This window comes from Peromyscus maniculatus, chromosome 4, assembly GCF_049852395.1.
Source record: "Peromyscus maniculatus bairdii isolate BWxNUB_F1_BW_parent chromosome 4, HU_Pman_BW_mat_3.1, whole genome shotgun sequence".
Lineage (NCBI taxonomy): Eukaryota > Metazoa > Chordata > Mammalia > Rodentia > Cricetidae > Peromyscus > Peromyscus maniculatus.
Window position 1 is genome coordinate 129,879,470 of NC_134855.1, and position 19,241 is coordinate 129,898,710.

The 19,241-nt window shown below is 54.9% G+C and overlaps 1 protein-coding gene across 1 annotated transcript; it reads left to right on the forward strand.

Moving 5' to 3' along the window:
- The first annotated feature begins 484 nt into the window (after positions 1–484).
- Positions 485–18,106, forward strand: Scrt2 (scratch family transcriptional repressor 2). The gene is made up of 2 exons (XM_042277084.2): positions 485–4,447; positions 15,309–18,106. Exons 1-2 carry the CDS (start codon positions 4,315–4,317, stop codon positions 16,121–16,123), a joined length of 948 nt encoding a protein of 315 aa, XP_042133018.2. The 5' UTR covers positions 485–4,314; the 3' UTR covers positions 16,124–18,106.
- The last annotated feature ends 1,135 nt before the right edge of the window (positions 18,107–19,241 follow it).

Consider the following 19,241-nt stretch of genomic DNA (forward strand, 5'->3'; position numbering starts at 1 on the left):
CCTCTCCACTCAGGCCAACTGGGATTTTCACCCTGACTTTAATACTGCAGCAGCTGCCCTTGGGAAGAGAGCACTTTTTTCATTCTATGTGATTTGGGGACAAACCCAGTAAGCTCGTATTGGGAAACACGAGGTAGAGGGCCCTTCTTGGTGTCCTAGTGATGAAGCGGCACCACCACAGTATAGTCCAGTATATTCCAACATCCTGAAGAGGTACTTTGAACCTCAGGTCCTCAGCTGGTTTCTTCTTAGCTGCTCTCTTACCTTCATGTCTGTTGCTATGATAGAATATCCTGATAAAGCAAGTAGGGGAACTGGAGAGCTGATTCCGCAGTTAAGAGCACTTATTACTCTTGCAGAGGATCTGGGTTCAGTTCTAGGGGATCCAATGCCTTCTTCTGAGGTGTACATACACACAGGCAAAACACTCATATCCATAGAGTTGAAAACAATAACAACAAAAGAAAAGTTAGGGAGACAGGGTTTTATTTCAGCTCAGAACTCCGGGTTACAGTTCACCATTACAGGGAAGTCAAGGCAGGGATTTGAAGTAGCTTCGTTATACCCAGAGTAAAGAGCAGAGGAAGAATCGAGTGTGTGAATGTTTCTCTTCAGCTTACTTTTTCTGCTAGTACATGGTCCAGGACTCAAACCTCCAGTGGGCTGGATTTTCCCACATCAATTAACGCAATTAAGGAAATCCTTCATAGGCACTATCAGGGCCCAGGATGATCTAGACAGCTCCTTACAGAGACTCTCTCCAGGTGGTTCTGGAGCATACCAAGTTGACAATAAAACTAACCATCACATCTGCCAAAGATGTGTATGTCACCTTCCAAGTGGGATCTTAGCCTCAGCTGGATTCTAGTGGACTGAGATGCATCACTTCCGTGGGGGTTCTACTGGTCAGTGAATGGATGGGCCTGTCCGATTTGAAATCCTGATGAAGGAGAATTCAGTTCCAGCTCCTTCCAGACTTTGTGGACCCTTGGAGCCTTGGTAAGCAATCTGGGCTCTGTTCTGCCATCTCTGAGACAGAGGGTGGAATGGCATGGGCGAGCCTCTTGGCACCCACTTGTTTTATGTATCCTCGGTGCCCTGGACACTCATAGAGGAAATAAAGTCCAAGACCCAGCACAGAACAAGAATACAGCTATACCACAAATAAGGGCCACACCGTACAGATAGTTTCTTCTAGACAGGGAGCCAATGCTACTCTGCAACCAACAGGGCCATCCCGTCTCAGGCTCAATGTCACACTGCCGTGCACTCACTCATTCAGCACTCATTCTGGGCTTCTTGAGAACCCTCTGCAATCTGGCCTTATCACCTCTCACTTCTTGTCATCCCTCAACAAATCCCAGCATGTTGTTCCAGAGCCTTTGAACATGGGGTAGCTCCTGGCCCTGTCTTTGCCTGGTTTTCCTATGGCTGGTTTGCATCTTGGCTTAAGAGGCACCTCTCCTATGAGATCTTTGCTGGCTCCTTGTCTAAAGGACCCACCAGCCTCCATCATCTGTTGTTAGGTCCCTCCCAGCACCAAACACCTCTTTGAAAGGACGGTTTTGACTTAAGCACTCCCTGTTCAGTGTCCATTCACTGTCCTTTGGATATCATCTCCAAGACAGTGGGGACTAGGAATACCTACCTCTGAGTGCTAGGTCCTTCAGGCACAGCTGTATAAACAGAACCTGAGTGTACCGAGCACTTCCTGTATGCCAGTCTAACACATCACCAGTCTAATTTCTTCATAGGCGACAGCTCCTAGAATGCTCCCAGCAACACCTGAGTCAGCAACAAGTATTGTTTCCACTTATTTTTTTTTGGGGGGGGGGTTCGAGACAGGGTTTCTCTGTGTAGCTTTGCGCCTTTCCTGGATCTCACTCTGTAGCCCAGGTTGGCCTCGAACTCACAGAGATCCACCTGGCTCTGCCCCCCCCCCCAGTGCTGGGATTAAAGGTGTGTGCCACCACTGCCCGGCTTGTTTCCACTTATAAATGCAGAACTGAGGCACATATCAGCTGGGCAACTTGCCCAAGATTCTACAGCTATATGGAGGCCTGGGAAACCTGGGCACACATGGTTGAAAGTATGCTGTGCCATAGACGGGCAGTCCTTGTCCTCACAGACTCAGAGACTGGTGGGCAAACAGGCTTTGTCCACAATAAAGGAAGTCAAGGCCACCATCTATAGGATATGCCACCTCAGCTAAGTCATGAGGACAAGTAGGGTTAGCTGAGGTAAAGGACACTCTGTCATCCTGCACAGAGACCAAGAGGGTAGCCAGGCTGAAGAGCTGGAAGCAAGCTCCTTAAGTCTGGAGCACAAGATGATAATGAGGACCATGAGTTGAGGATTGTGGTTATCTGAGGGTAAAAAGTGATAAATAATAAATAACAACAACAAAAAATAATAAAATAAAGTCCCAAGGGACAAAACAGAAAGCCGTGTGACTAGGAAAATAAACAGGGACTCCCAGATTATGCAGAATCTTGGCAAGACCAGGTACCCAAATGTTACTGGGAGATTTCTTAGCCACACTTCCAGGACTGCCATAGCCCTTGACTTCGCGTGGTGCCAGAGGACACTTTGGAAACTGCTGCTGACTCGCTGGCTGTGTGACCTGGTCTTTCACTCCCAACTGGCACTGGAGGACCCAGTCCCCAAGGACATCCCCACTCCATCAGCTTTGCATCCATAATAGATGATATCGGCCAGGAAGAGCCCGGCATTCCCAGAGGCCGGTGCTGGGACTCCGGCACACTGACCTTACCCCACATTTGCTCCGGCTGATCCACCACCCCCGGGTTTGCCTGGCTGCCTCTGAACAGGAGACTGAGCTTCCCAGCTCCTTAGTCCTTCCAAGGAATGAGTGCTCCCCCAGGTTAGGATTGGATTGGCTGGTGGAGTGGGGGGGTCTGCTTAGATCCTTCCAGAGACAAAGGAGCTGACCTGCAAAGAGTTCCAGCAGGAGCCCCGCTTCCCCTCCCTTCCCCCCTCTCCCTTCTCAGTCCACGTGTCTCTATTGTCTGCTCCCCCGCTTCAGGGAAAGACACAGCCTCGGATGTGTCAAAACCACCACCCCCCGGCAGCAGGGAAATTAATTACTGGGCGATTTTCACTTCCTCTCGCAGCGCTCGCTTGAGCTAGGCACTGGAACAGGACCGGCTGAGTGAGGCCGGCATCGGCATGGGGGACCCGCTCCTTCCACCAGTTCTGGAAAAGAAAGTTGAATCCCAAACCCAACAGGGGGCTCTAGTAGCAGCCCAAGCTGGGGGCAGGGAGACTTCTAGTTAAATCTGGGTATCCACACTGCCACTTCGGAACTGGGGCAGAGAGAGCCGGCAAAAGACAGAGGGTGGTGGCTGGCCGCCTCACTCTTTTCATCCCCCTCCCCGAGGCCCCCTGTGCCTGATCCCACCTGCGCGGGGCGCTTACCCTTCAATCTCCTTGTCTTCTCCCTCTATTTCGCACCTTTCTTTCCCTTTCTTCGCATCCCCCAGAGGGTGTGTGCGGGGGGTGGGGGTGGGGGTGACTTCCTTTTTATGTGTCCTGACCTCTCTTTTTCTCCTGCGGGTGCCTGAGTGTGTGTTGCCACTTTCTCCCTGTGCCTTTCTGGTCTGTTTCTCTCTCCTGTCTTTTTGTCCTTCTCTTAGTCTCTCTCTCTCTCTCTCTCTCTCTCTCTCTCTCTCTCTCTCTCTCTCACACACACACACACACACACACACACACACACACACACACACACTTGCGCACACATTCTGATTCATATTCTCTCTCTCTCTCTCTCTCTCTCTCTCTCTCTCTCTCTCTCTCTCTCTCTCTCTCTCTCTCTCTCTCTCTCTCTCTCTCTCTCTCTCTCTCCCCGCCTGTGTGTCCCTCTCACTTTCTCCCCTCCTGCCTGTTCGTTCCTCTCCGCGCCTGGTCTGCCCCCACCGCCGGTTCAGGGGAACGTGTGCGGAGCGATTGTCCTGGGGGACATTTGATGGATTAGAGCGCTGAACAGTTCCATTGCTGGGGGACCACCTGATCTCCTCCAGCCTGCGTCCCATATAAAGCCGGCAGCCGGAGTGCTGAGCACAGCTCCAGCGACCGCCAGTGTGCGCGCCGCCGCCGCCGCCACCGCCGCCGCCGCCGCCGCGCCCGAGCGGCACCCGAGCCGGAGCCGCGGCGGTCGCCACCCAGCCGGCTCCGCGGCCGCCCGCCCGCTGGGAGCTGTCCAGTGCTGAAGCCGCGCCGACAGCCAATCGCGCCGGCCGGCCGCCTCCCCCACCGGGCCTCCAGTGCCCCGCGAGCCCCCCGCCCGGCGGCACCATGCCGCGTTCCTTCCTGGTGAAGAAGATCAAAGCGGATGGCTTCCAGTGCAGCGGGGTGCCAGCCCCCATCTACCACCCCCTGGAGACTGCCTACGTGCTGCCCGGTGCCCGCGGGCCTCCAGGGGACAACGGTGAGTGGGCCCTAGGGGTGAGGGGGGCTCCCCAACTTGGGCCGCAGAAGGGAACCCCGGCGGAGACGTCCCTGGCCGAGTGCGCCCCTGGGACTTACTGAAGGCCTGCCGGGCGGGGCTGGGGCTAGGTCGTACAAAGGAAAGTGGCAGGGTCGGCTGATCCCGCAGCCACGCGCCAGCCGGGACTTTGAAAGTTGTGGCCCTAGAATACGGCTGGAGTGAGGGGGTGACAGAGAGAGGACGCCCCTAAAAAGCTAGTAGGGGCAGCTTGGAGTACCCCCTCACTGTCGAAGGAGAGCGACTGGCTGCCCGTGTGATCCCTGATGGGAAGGTAAGGGACCAGGACTGCCGGTCCCTGGGGAGAGGAGATTGGCTCTCTGGGGAAAGTGGGAGCACCCCGCCTCCCTTCAACCATACTCCCCCTGGCAATGCCAGACAAGTGCTCTCCAGCCTTCCTCTCTCCAACTCTTTTGTTACCCTCTGCCACATGCCTGCCAAAGGCTGGGCCTGTCCTAGGGACTCAAAGGATGAGATTATTGGGAGAGGTTCCGCCCGCGTGTCTCGTGGTCCACTGGACTGCACTCCTCTCCGGCTCCTCACCCCCAGCAACCAAACCTGCTGCTCCTCTGAAACCCTCCACGTCCTACCCCACCCCCACTCCCCATCTCTTCTTAGAGCAAGTTCTTATAAAGGAGAAGGGTTTGGGGGACAAGAGAGGTCATTCGAGCCCCAAAGGGGGTGACATTCTGATGTCAGGAGAAGGGTGCTTCTGGGAGCCGAGGGGCTCGCCGAGGGGGCGATGGTAATAGCACTCAACAGCCCCACCAGGACGGGTGTCTGGGAAGGAGGAGTCACTTCGGGAGTGAGACATCTGACATCACAGGGGTGGGAGACGAAGGGAGACGAGCAAGGCACTAAGAATGAGTCTGAACTGGGAACTGAAGTGGCAGGCAGGAACCCGGGAGGTTGGGAGCATCTCCTAGAGGACTTCCAGGCACTCCGCCACATGCCAGCACGCTGCCAAGCCAGGTAGAGAAGGTGCTGAGCCAAGGGCTCTGTGACCTCATCAAGGTCACAGAAGTTAGGCAGCGATCACAGTGCTTCGTAGAGCCCCTTGGCCTCTGGCTCCACTCAGCTACCCGCACAACCCTCCACTCCTTTGCCCACATCTTCCACTCCGCTGTCCTCTTTTCTTGACCTCCAGGACCTTGGGGTGGAAGCTCAGGGAGATGTCTGGGCTGAGGGCTGGCAGGACCGAGGGTGGACCTGGCGGCGTGCCAAGGCTGGGGAACATGTGCCGGGAGCCGGTAGGAAGTGAAGTCTCCAAGGGTCTGGGATCCATAGGATCCCTTAGGAGACTGACATAAAAACTCTCCTGAGGCCCCCTTGATCCTGTCCCTGAGCCAACTGAGGAAACCCAGAGAATTTCACAGCCAAACTGCAGGCTGTTCCTCAGGAGGGAGGCAAGAAATGCCTGGCCTTGAATTTGGTCCAGGCAGGCTTTGTAAAGAACCTCTGCCTGAATGATGGGGGGTGCAGATGGAGACGGAGGTGTTTTACAGAGGTCCCGTTGGGTTCAGCAGCCTAGAACCACCCCTGCCTTTGTCCCTTTCCTAAAGGGATCTACTCCCTGGCCTCTGGGAAAGACTGGAGCTGCTCTAACCCACATGCCTGGCTTGGGACTCGATACAGTAGCTCTGGTCTGTGACTTGCACCGTGACCTTGGGCAAGTGCCTTCCTTTCTCTGGTCCTCAGCCTCCCCAGCAGTGCAAGAGTTTAGATGTTATGAACTAAACATCCTTCCAACTTTGACAAGCTCAGTTTCTGTGGAAGGTGAGCTGATGGGGGGAGACACTGGATCTAAGGGAATGCTGGGATCCACGGTCACTGTTTCCTTGAGGCTCTCTTCACCTGCTATGAGAGGGGAAGTCTTCCCAGATTTGGTCTCTGCCAGCTGCCTCGTGGTAGAATAGGGTACCCATCTTGCCCTGTCCGCTGTGAATGGCCAGTGTGGAAATCAGGAAGGATGGCCCTCTAGCCTTTCAACTAGAAAGCATAGGGTCTGTTCTGTCTTGTTTTTCAAGGGCCTCTTCCCTCGATGGGGTGTGGCCAGACTGGGCAATGAGGGCTCCCTGAGTGGGTAAGTGTTCTGAGGGTCCTCAGAGAGCCTGCTGGCTCCTGGTGGCCTGTTGTCTCTCCGCTCTGCCGGAAATAACCTTGCTGAGCATTTGAGGGAAGTGTGAAAAATTGCTGAGCTGACGATTTTCCCCTCTCTCCCAGCGTGTGTAAGTGTGCTGGGTAAACAAGGAGAAAGAAAGGAGGAGGGAGATGAGGAGAAAGAGGGAGGGATGGAGAGAGGAGGAGGAAGGAGGAGGGAGGGCCAGGGGCTGGAGGTAGTTCCAGTTATTAGAAAGATCCTCTTACAAGCCATTTCTGCAGCTTGGGCTGCAGGGTCAGGATGAGGCTGGGGGTGGGGGCCAGGAGGGAGGGAACTAAATGTAAAAGTCAGAGGAACAGGCTTCCTCATAAAGGCATAGGACCCCAAATGAGGTGGATCCCAGCTCTGGGAGTGCCTAAAAATTCTAGAGAATTCCTGAAGAACCCCACACACATCACATACATGCACAAGCTCCCTCCCCCTCCCCCACTCTCTTTTTAGCCTCTAAAGGTAAACATCATGTGTACATGGTTCCAGACCAACTCCAGGCCTACAGAACCTCAAATAGAGAAGGGACACCCCTCCAAGCTGGAAGAACTCAAGAGAAAGTCTTTCGGAGCTCCCGGAAGAAAAGAGACAAGGTCCTAATTCCCCCAGCTTTCATTAAGATGCACCCTCCCCTTGGTCCTGTGTCCCCCTCTACAGTTGGTTTTCTCCAGGGAGCCTTCTCCTTTCTCTGTTCCCAGGGTGACTCTGAGCATAGATTTATCCCTCTGAGAAGTGCCAACGCCTGTTCTCCTTCGTCCTCACAAAACCTAGCCTCCAACTCTACCAAGGCCACCCTCTTGGCTCCAGAGTCCATTGCTGTGCTGGGACTCCGCAGTGAGGAGAAGGCAGCTGCTTACTGTCTGCTTATCAGTGGTCTCTGTGGACCCCGGCCAAGGACATCTCCTCTAGTGCCCACCTCCCTTCACACTTGTCTCTGACCTCCAGCTGGGAGCCAGGGCCCCTCCCTCTCTACCCCAGCCTTGTCCTCCCCACACCCTTCCAGAGTGTACCCTCCCTGGCAGACAGGGATCAATGCCGATCCAATAACACTGTTGTCTGCCCTCTGCAGCTACATTAAGGCTCCCCTAGCCGGCTGAAGAGCGCGCCTCTCCTACCCCTGGGCTTATCTAGCTGACCACATTATACTGGCTTCCACTTCCTTTCACTGCCTCTGATGGCGCCGAGTAGTCGCTCCAGAGCTAGGCTTGGGAGCCCGGCTAAATAGACCCATCCTTCCCACACCTCAGAAAGTCCATCTGGGGATGCAGGGGGCTATCCCAATCCCTCAGCAGAGGGAACCCAGAGAAGGCTGGGTAGGTGCCCAAGAACACACAGCAGGCCCATGTATTTGTAACCACATAGCCTTTGGCATATTGATCTTGGTCTAGAGTTGAGGTCCAGATTAAAGACATGTACATGTCCAAGTCCAATATTTATATCCAACTTCAGATTGAGGACTAGGCCCAAACTCTAGGTCCAAGGTGAGTGTCTAAGGTTATAGGACCAGGTCTGATATCCAGAACATATTCAACGCCTAGAAACTGGTCCAGCTCAAGATTCTGGGTCCAGAACTAAGATCTAGGTTCAATTTCCAGTCCAAGGTCATTCCAGATCATCTTAAGCTTGGCCAGGGTAGAATTTTTTGGATGGCTTTAGCTCATCTCCCTCAGCCTCAGTTTCTCTCTCACGAAAGAGTAAGCTGAGCATGACCTAGTTCAGCTCTGACTGGGGACTCAAGAGTCAGTTTACCTATCGGGGCTCAGTGGGAGTATGGAAAAGTAGGGCCCTTACAGACTATGTGATCTGGGTCCTCTAGGAAGTCGGGAGCTGGCAGTGACTCCTGAGAGAAGGCAGGACAGTACTCAGGGCCCTTGTACCGGTCACAGCACACAGTCTCTGGGGCCACACACGTGTGCACACGTACTCACTCTGCTAAGAAAGGACAGCTCAGGAGAATTGCTGCCGTCTACGGAGCAGAAGAGGTAGGGAGGGGGGCTGGAATCTGAAGAGCATAGATGATGGAGCCTATCACACACCACAGCCTGGGGGCCTTAGTGGGAACAGGGTTGAGAGGCTGCTGAGAGAGCTGGGGGCCCCAGGCCTCTGGGCCTGCTTTCCCGGGTTTCCTCCTGGAGTGGGTATCTGCTGCCAGTCTCTGGGTAAGGGGCTTTGGAAGGGGATCTTTTGATTGTACCCCTCCGAGGCAGAGAAAGGGAAGGGCAGAACCCAGAAACACTGAGGAGAAGGTAGGCTGTGTGCACCTGTGTTCAGGAAGCCCAGAACCAGCCAGGCATAATGCCTTCCACGGGGTAGTAGGACATGGTCTCACCAGCCAGGGCTAATAACTCCAAACCTGGAGCCACATACTCCCCTCACCACAGCCCCTCACAAAGTCCTTCCTATTGATTCCCACAGAGCTGTGGGCCTCCCTATGAGACACAGGAACTGGGTCACCGACAGGAAAGCCCAGAACACAGGGAATTTCAGGAGTCAGGGTGGGGAAGGAAGAGCTGGAATTCTCTAAAAGCCTTTTGGGCCTGGGTCAGTGGGCATCAGCCCCAGGCTCTGCAGCCCTGGTTGTGTTCAGCCAGACCCCTCATTCTGCCCCCTGCACCCCTGTGGGCAGATGTACAGATGTACCAGCTGCCAGGCCTTTGGAGAAGGTGGGTGTCATTCTGGTCCAGTGCCCAGGGAACAGCTAACAAAGATGCTATAATAGGGGGAGGGGGAGGTACCCAGCCCCTTTGCCCAGCTCTCTGCGCAGACAGGAGAAACTATTTTTATCCTGCTTTGCTGCTGACAGACCTGGCTTTCTGCTCAGCTGGCTGGCGCTGATTCTTGAGGCCTGAGGCCCTGGCACAGCAAGGAATCGCTCTAAATATACCCACGCAGCATCCCCACGGCCCCCACTGCAGCCCGAGGAGTCCTGTCCAGGAACCCAGCAGCCCCCTCTTCTGCCCATCTCAGAACGGGGAGGTGGGACTGGGGCTAGAAATTCCCTGGGGAAACTTGGCACCTTGGGAGTCTTGGGAGACACTGGGGAGAAGAGCTTTGGGCCGGGTGCATTAAGAAAAGGAGGCCACCAGGCAGGCTCCCATGAGAGCTGGTTGTGTGACCAGGGAAGGTTCAGGGCCCCTCTCCAGGTTCCAGCTTCTGCAGGAAGGTGTGGGAGGCTATGACCTCAGACTTGAGCTAATGTCATCAAGCCTCAGCAAGGGCCTCACACGCAGTAAATGCTCAGTGTGAGTCACTACTCTGGAGTATCATTTACAAAGATGAACAGGGTGCTGGACCTTTCTCCAGGGTAACAGCTTCTCCCCAGCCCATCACATCAATACCCCATGAGACACAGGCCAACTGTCGTGGGAAGACACCCCCTCCCAGCTGCTTCTCTTCCCTCCCCCACGGGCCTCCAGTCTCTCTCTGGTGCTCTGGAGGAAATGCTGGCTACGGATCCTGAAGCCTGACTCCCCATCTAGTGACCTTGGGCGAGTCCTCTGCCCTCACCAGGCCTCTGGCAGACTCTAGCACCTGTCCCCAGGGCTGGCTGGTGCTGACTTCAAGGCTAGCGGACACGGTGGGACTTGTAAGAGTCCTCCTCTCCGACCCCAGGGTCAGGCAGGTGCCTGAGGCAGTGTGCAGGGGCCCCAGAATGTTACTCGTCATAATTTCTCCTCCTATCACTCCTGTGGCACCAGAACTTTTTTGAATTGGATGTTGCTGTCTAACACGTGCAGACTCTTGGGCGTCCTCAGGTGGTACGCACCCCACCTGAGCCCTCCCCACAGTCATGGAAGAGGCTCTTTTGGTCCCTGTGCCCAGCATTTCGGCCTCAGGACTTAACTGAGGTCACACAGCCAGAGTCTGTGTACAGGAGTTGGGGGTGAGTGAGCCAAGTGTCTTCCACTTGTGTCCCACTTCAGCAGGACCCACTCAAAAGAGACCCTTTCTCTTCTTGTCAACTGCAGGACAATCTTCTACAGCCTAACCCTGAGTGGGTTCTATGCTAAGGTTGAAAACCTGATGTACAGGGTTATAAAGGATTTTCCAGGGTTCAGGCCAAAGAAGCAAGGTGGCTTTCCCAAGGTCACACAGCAGCCTGAGACACTACGTCTCTGGACATCACCAGAAAATACAGGAATAATAATGGCAATGGCTTGAGAGGCTGGATGCTATGTGCCTGGTGCTGGCCTGAGCGCCGTCCCATACATTAGCTCATCCACTTCTATTAGGAAGTCCCTTGTGAGGATGGGGTGGACTGATCCTGAATCCTTTGCCCAGTGTCACACAGTGGGGAGACATCTGTGGATCTGAAGAGAATGGGGAGTGATGAGGGAGTAAGATGTAGAAGGGACAAAGAGCATCACATAGGGATTGATTCCACCATGATACAGAAAAGTCTTCCATGCATCCTAGTCAACATTCTTCCCATGTATGCTGAACCCAGAGGTTAAGCTACCTGGCTAGCATCACAAAGTAAGAGCCACCCAATCCTAACATGACCAAGCAAAGTGTCATCATATGATGTTCCAAAATGATGCTAAATCTCATAGACACTGGACATCAGGCTTGGGCCAGCGGAGCTGGTCCTGAAGGCAATCTCATATGCATCCCTAGGCAAATGAGCGGCTGTTGTTTGAGGAACCCGTTTCCATAGGGAGAGAGAGCTCTCTATCAGGATAAGATGCTGCAGTGCTGCAAGACGACAGCAGGGGGCAGCACAGGCAGCACACGCTTCTGAGCCAGGGCTGGGGGAAGATCCTTGAGCTCCTACTGCACACTAGTTTTTTTTCATCAGAACATGATGGGGAAATTATACAACCCAGAGGAGGAAACAGAGGCCCAGAGAAGCAGCAAGATGCTCCCAGATGAATGCCAAGGAAACCATAGACAGAAATCCAGGGGGGAGACTCCAGACAGTGAACCGGTGTTAGAGCCCTCTAGTATCACTTAACTTCCTTGGGGCTGGGTGCTGATTAATCACACTGTTGCGAGGACAGAATGCAGTCACGCATGCAAAACACCTCAAACAGAGCCTCACATCTCAATGAGGGTCCTTTACTGATGCTGTACAGGCACAGAGGAGTCATGTATTTTGTCCAAGGGCACACAGCTATGGCCGGGAATGTAACTCAGGATCAGAGTGCTCGTCTAGCATGCACAAGGCCCTGGACTCAAAGTTGGGGGGGTGGGGGTGGGATTGAGGTACGATCTGATGGACCAAGGTCACTGTATTAGTTACTTTTCTATTGCTATGTGCTATGATAATGATAAAACACAGTGAACAAGAAAACTTATAAAAGAGTTTTAAGTGGGCTTATGGCTCCAGAGAGACACAGGTCCATGATGGCAGAGTGGAGGTATGTGGCTGGAGTAGGAAGCTGAGAACGTACCTGTTCAATGGCAAGCACAAAGCAGAGAGCATACTGGGAATGGCATGAGGCTTTGCAACCTCAAAGCCTGTCCTCCAGTGACATATTTCCTCCATCAAGCCACACCTCCTAAACCTGCCCAAACACTGCCACCGACTGGGACCAAATATCCAAACGTCTAAACCTACGGGACACAGCTCATTCAAGCCACCACAGTCACACAGTTGGGACCGGTAAGAGGAGAGCCCCATGCAGGCTGACTGCTTCCAAAGCCATGCTTTTAACCAGTGTGTCGCCATCTATTAATACGAGCATACAAAGCGGTGGTTACTGCGTGGCATGGTGGCGCACACCTTTTTTTTTTTTTTTTAAGAAATTTTTTTTATTCATTTTACATACCAAAGATCCCCCTCTTCCCTCCTCCCACCCCTCCAGTCTCCCCCTCCCACCCCACCCCTCATTCCCTCCTACAAGAAGGTAAGGCCTCCCATGGGGAGGTACATTTAGTAGAGGTACACTTAATCCCATCACTTGGGAGGCAGAGGCAAGTGGGTATCTGAGTTCAAGGCTAGTCTGGATGAGCCAGAGCTACACGGTATGACCATCTCAAAAATAATAAACAAACAAATAAATAAATGATGCTGGTCACATAATCAGATCAAATCACACGACCACTCCCAACAGATATCATCTCACACCTCATTTACAGGGACCCAAGGCACAGAAGGACAGATGACTAGCCCAAGGTCACTCTGCTAGTACCTGAGTTCTGGCATCAAACTGCCCTCCAGTTTCCATGGCTGGGACCCTGGGAGGTGCGGGCCTGTCCCGAGAACAGGTGGTCACGACTGCAGACAGCTGCTGGGATGGTAAGCCAGGCTATCTGGCACATCCCTGAAACCATCCCACAAGCACTTACTAGGTGCCACTGGCAGGGGTCCTGGAGATGGGAGGGGCCCGGCCATTACCTGTTCTTGGGGGCTCCCTAGGATACAGGGAACAAGCAGACTGATACAGTGGGTTCCCCCTCTTTGTTCCATAACATGAGCAGGTCCCACCACTCTGTACCTCAGTTTCCTCATCTGTCAGATGTTTGTGTAAGGATTCAGAAGTGGCAGTCGAGCTCTTAGCAGAGAGCCTGGCCCCCCGGGGTGTGCTCAGCAGACAGCGCAGTGGCCACAGCATGTGGGGAGGCTGAAGAAGGGGAGGGTCTGGGAGTACCCACCAAACAAATAACCCAGCCCTTGTCAGAAGTGGCAGACTGGCTCCCGGCATGGGCAGTCCTGGCCTTCCAAACCGAAAGCAGATGGGAGGGGAGGTGAGTGGTTCCAGGCTAGTCACCCCACCTCTTTAATTAAAAAAGTCACCACTACTGCCCCCCTTTGTCCTGACCACAGAGTCCCTTACTGTGGAGCCACCCACCCTGATTCCCCAGTCAGTTCTGTGTGCCGTGGGTCCTGAGCGGGCCACACCCAGGACGGAGAAATACAGACACAGACTAGCGGTGCGGAAAGGTCGTTTGTCCAGATTTCAACCTGGGATCGTCCCAGATGCCAGACAAGGCAGAAGCCTGGAGGATGGTCAGCCAGGCCCTATAAGGGAAAAGCAGCTTGCCAAAGGGCCCAGCCTGCCAGACATGGCTGGAATCTGCTCACAAAGCCCTCTTCCAGCTGCTCCTTCATGGGGGAAGCCGTGGGCAGAGGGGCGTTGCAGGTCCCAGAGGTCAGATGGAGAGGGGCAAATGGGAATGCCACTCCTCAGCTGGGAGAGCGGGGAAGGGCCTAACCTCTATTGTTCTCTGGAATCAAAGGACAATGGGAACACTTGGTAATTAAGTGCTGGATGATAAGTTTGCTCAATGTCTGCCAGGAACCCTCCGAGGAGCCCAGCCCCCAGAGTCCCCAGGGAAAGGACTAAGATCAGAAGAGGCCATGGGAGTCAGAGACAAATGGTGTGGCCCCTGCTCCCAGAAGCCCCTACAGAGTCCCCTGAGAGCCTCAGCCTGCCCACACAGCAGTCACTGAAACACATGACAGACAAGATTTCTCGTGCAAACTCCAGTAGAGCAGGTGGAGAGTGAGTGTCTGTCTGTCTCTCTGACACACACACACACACACACACACCAGGGGTTCAGGGAGCCTTCTAAAGGAATACTAGGAGCTTTCTACCCCGGAGTAGTTACTACATGCCACACTCTTGACTGCTAAGTCCTCCAGAAATTGGGGCAGGCAGGTCTAGCTGGGCTCTGATTTCTTCACCGCAGCATTCACGCATGGCACACCTGCTGTGTTCCAGGCAGGGCCTAGAGAACGCCTCTGTAGTGTAGTGGGAGAGGTAGACAATTCATCTTCATCGAAGCCACTTTTCAAGGGAAAAAAAAGAAGTGTAATTATAATGCTAACATTTGTACTGTGATTGTTGTGCATTCTCTCAGTTTCTTTACGTGTGCAATGGGAACTAGAATATTATTTCCTGTGATGATTAAGTGAGATAACTTTTGTAAAGCATGAAGTTCAGGTTGACATACATGTAAGTGCTTAATACTTACATGTTTATCACCCATCACTTTATACTGGGGTCTACCAAAGACCTGGAGCTGGGTGTCTAATTACAAGCTCCATTGAAAGCAAACATTTTTAGAGATGGGGTCCTCGCTGCGTTGCCGAGACTAGCCTCAAACTCCTAACCTCAAATGATCCTCCTGCCTCAGCCTCCTTCATGTAACACCTATAAGCTCCATTTCGAAGATAAGAAATACGATGAAGGCAAAGGCTGTTTTGTAGTATTGAATGCCTTTAATCCCAGCACTTGGGAGGCAGAGACAGGAGGATCTCTATGAGTTCGATGACAGTTTAATCAACTACATAGCAAGTTCCAGGCAAGCCGGGGCTACATAGACTCAAAAAAGAAAAAAAAAAGAAAAAAGGAAACAAAAGAAAAAAGAAAAAGAAAAGAAAAGAAAAAGGCTGAGATTTGCGCGAGTTACAGAGGTGGAAAGGCAAAATGATCTTGGGGTGGGGGAGGGCATCTTTGGATTGCAGAGCTTCTGCACGCTTAGATTGCTTGCGGTCCCTCTGTGCCTCAGTCTCTCCACCTAGAGCGAGTAAAAGGCTACTTCACCGCGCTGGTGAGCACGCTCGTGACAACGAAGGCCTAACGGGCAGAACCGAGCCAACCTCTGCACCCACAGAGGTTCACCCAGGGAGGCCCGGGTGGGCAGGCCGCAGAGGCGCCGCCTCTCCTCACTGCCCCGCGACCTCACGCCCCTCCTTGTCACCCGCAGGTTATGCGGCGCACTGCCTGCCCCCCAACGGCTACGATGGCGGCGAGCAGAAGCCTGGGCTGGAGCTGGCGCCCGCCGAGCCCGCATACCCGGCCGCGGCGTCGGAGGAGTACAGCGACCCCGAGAGCCCGCAGTCCAGCCTGTCGGCGCGCTACTTCCGCGGGGAGGCGGCCGTGACCGACAGCTACTCCATGGACGCCTTCTTCATCTCCGACGGGCGCTCGCGGAGGCGCCGGGCTGGGGCCAGTGGGGACGTGGCGGGCGCGGGCGACGCAGGCGGCGGGAGCGGCGGCGGCGGCGGCGGCGGCGGGGAGCGCGCGGGTCGCTCGGGCGCCACCGCGGGCGGCGGGCACCGGCACGCATGCGCCGAGTGCGGCAAGACGTACGCCACGTCGTCGAACCTGAGCCGCCACAAGCAGACGCACCGCAGCCTGGACAGCCAGCTGGCGCGCAAGTGCCCGACGTGCGGCAAGGCCTACGTGTCCATGCCCGCGCTCGCCATGCACGTGCTCACGCACAACCTGCGCCACAAGTGCGGCGTGTGCGGCAAGGCCTTCTCCCGGCCCTGGCTGCTGCAGGGCCACATGCGCTCGCACACCGGCGAGAAGCCCTTCGGCTGCGCGCACTGCGGCAAGGCCTTCGCCGACCGCTCCAACCTGCGCGCGCACATGCAGACGCACTCGGCCTTCAAGCACTACCGCTGCCGCCAGTGCGACAAGAGCTTCGCTCTCAAGTCCTACCTCCACAAGCACTGCGAGGCCGCGTGCGTGAAGGCTGCCGAGCCGCCGCCGCCCCCCGCCGGCCCGGCCAGCTGAGCCGCCGCCTCGCGGGGCGCCCGCCCGCCCGCAGAGGCCTCTCCCACCCCTCGGTCTGCGTCCCCCCTGCCTGCGCCCTCGGCGGGGTGGGGGTGAACCCCATCTTGGCCCAGAACTTTCTTTTCTGAACCCCGACCCAGCCCACCACTCACTTCCTGCACCAGATCCCCCCCCACCCCGCATCGCACCCACCCACATTGTCCATTCTGGCCACCACTCGGACCTTGACCCCCCCATGTCTGGCCTTTAAAGGCTCCCAACTCAGGCACCAGGTCCGTACTTCTTCGGGTCTCGGCGCTGGAAGTTTCTCCGGCCCCGACTCTAGGCTGTGCTCCTTACTAGATGTTTCTTCTCACTTTTCAGCTGAGTCATTGGCCATTCCTCTATCAGAGCCCTCACTCGAAACCCGAATGTACCCTTGACTTCCTGTCTGCCTCAGTTTCCCTGTCCACCCGGTCTAATCCCTTGGGTCTCTCTGCCAAGTTTCCGTGTGTGTGTGTGTGTGTGTGTGTGTGTGTGTGTGTGTGTGTGTGTGTGTGTGTGCGCGCGCGCGCGCACGCGCGCGCGTCCATCCAGGAAGCTAATCTTCATCCCTGGAGTCCCCTGCCTGTCCATCCCTGATCCCCTCGATACTTGGGCCTTAGATCCAGCCACCCACATGATCCTACCTGACATCTCCACCCTCTCAGTCTTCCTGGATCTCATCAGTCATCCTAACCCCTGCTCCCTCCAGCTCCTTCCCTCTAGTAGGCTCTCCATCCCTCAGTTTACCTAGACCTGGGAGGCAGCCCAGGGCCCTGCCTTCTCAGGTGACCCTTCTTACCCCAGGACAGTTCCTGCCTAGGCCTCAGGCCTGGAGCTGCGCCTTTCCCAGATTATCTGAGCACTTTCCCTCACCCCAGGACTACAGGTTTGCCTCTGCACCTCACCCATGGACCCAACCCCTCGTCTGGCAGGGCCCCTTCAGCTATTTATTTGTGTATTTATTTATTTATCTATTTATTATTCTATTTAATCTCTTGGCTTTACCCACCCAGGGACTGTCTGGCTTCCCCAGCTGGACTGGGAAGCCGAGGAGCAGGGTCAGCATGGCCATAGCTCGCTGCTCCTCCCCTATGGGTATGGGGGGAAGCCCACCCTTATCAGAGCCTGAACTCCTTAGGATGAGGCCTGGAGAAATGGGGGAGGCGGAGCCTGCTGAACCGCAGCGGGCAGGGGAGGGGCCATCAGAAGGTCCTATTTCGGGGCAGGTCCCCGGCCTCCTGAGCCTTCCACTCCTGTCCCAGGAAGCCCTTCTGGACCCTCCTCTTTTGTTTCTTATTTATTCCTCTTTCAGAGGGACCCCAGGTTCCAGGGACCGACTGAGCCCCGGACCCCGCTGGGGCCTCTGGCCTGCTTCCGGGAGGAGTGCTCTCTCCCGGCCGGCCACGACTATGCAACTCTCCCGGGCAGAAGGGCCGGGACTGCCAGCCAGGCGCCTATTGGCCACCACTACCTCCTCCACCGCGCTTTTGCATGCCCGGGCGAGGACCGAAGCACACACCTCCGCGCGCGCACCGGCCCGGCCCCCTCTGCTTTAAGCACACGCCTCTGCCCGCATCCTTCTGTGTCCCCTTTGTGGACGCGAGTCCTGGACACTCAGACCTCCTCCCCCTCCCCCTAGCCACAAAAGAGGGAGGAGACTGCAGACCCCTCCAGGCCCCTCTCCGGGGCTTGTGAGGAGCGGAGCTTCATTCTGCCCCGGGCTCCTGGGAGGGAGGGCTGCAGAGATGGTGGGAGAGAGAGGGGTCACCAGAAGCAATTATGGAGGGTGCTGACCCTGTAAATAGGAACTTCTGACAGCAATAATTTCCCGTGCATGCTAAGCCTTTGGACCCTCCCTTGCTGTACCCCCAACTCATCCCCCACCCCTATTCCTTCCCCATCTTCGGCAGTATTACTTGTAACGCAATTCAGGGATATTAAAGGGACTTTGGCCACTCACTCACCAGTGCCTCCAGACCTTTGACGGGGACCCGTGTTTAGGACCTCCCCTTCCCCCAGTGCCCCTAGATACTCTATAGGAGCAGTTGAGAGTGGAACGGTGTGCTAATGCCCCAACCGTGACAGCAGTTACGGGACAACCTACCCCCCCACCACACACTGTCTCCAGTGGGGTCTGAGGAGCGCGGGCAGCGGTAATATTCGTCATCGTCTCACCTGCAGCCTCTGTGACTACGCACTGTCCTGGTCTGCTGCGGTATCCAGTTTGGGAACAAGCTCCGTGCTAGACCAGGGGCTTATTATACTCTAGTTAAATCTTTATGAAGCAGAAAGGCAGTTAGTGCAAAGAGCTGGCGGCTGAAAAGAGGCACAGGAAAAGATGGAGGGCGTCCTCGGCTGGCCCCCAGAACTCCATCCCAGAACCTTCACCAAGACAGCTACTTCTTCCACAGTTAGGCGGTGGTGGTCAAGAGCCCACACTGAGGCCAAAGGAGGGCAAATCTCTTGTGAGTTCAACCCAGTCTAACCTGGTCTACATAGTAAGTTCCAGGCCAGCTAAGGCTACATAGTGAGAACTTGTCAAAAACAAAACAAAAAGCACTGTGGACACTGTCCAGGGGTCAGAAGGCCACTGCCGCTGCCTTGACTGATACCTCCGTCTCTGATATGCTGGTGGCCTGTTCTGTAATGCCACCTCAGAGGTCAGCTCCTCCAAGGCCATCTTGACAGCAACCAGAGCCAAATAAGAAAGTGGTCCCTGCCCACATCTATGAACCAGAACCCAGGCAAGTGCATTCCACTGGCAGAATTTAATTTATGGTCAACACTGAGAAGTGGTTTTAACTTCTCAGCCCCACACTAGAGCCAATGCTCTAAGGGAGGTGGGAATGGATATTGGTGCCCATCAGGCTTCTCCAGCCCCATCACAGTGGTCCAGCACCCACCTTGCCTTTTCCTCAATTAGCAGCTTAAGGGATATCTGTAGCTGACTTTCTTTTGGGCCACCAATCAGCTCCCAAATCATGACTCAGAGACTTACTATTAGTTTTGAATACTCAGCCTTAACTTAGCTCTTAATTTAATCTGTTTCTCTTTACCTTTTGCCTCAGGGCCTCTCTCTTTCTATCTCTCTCTC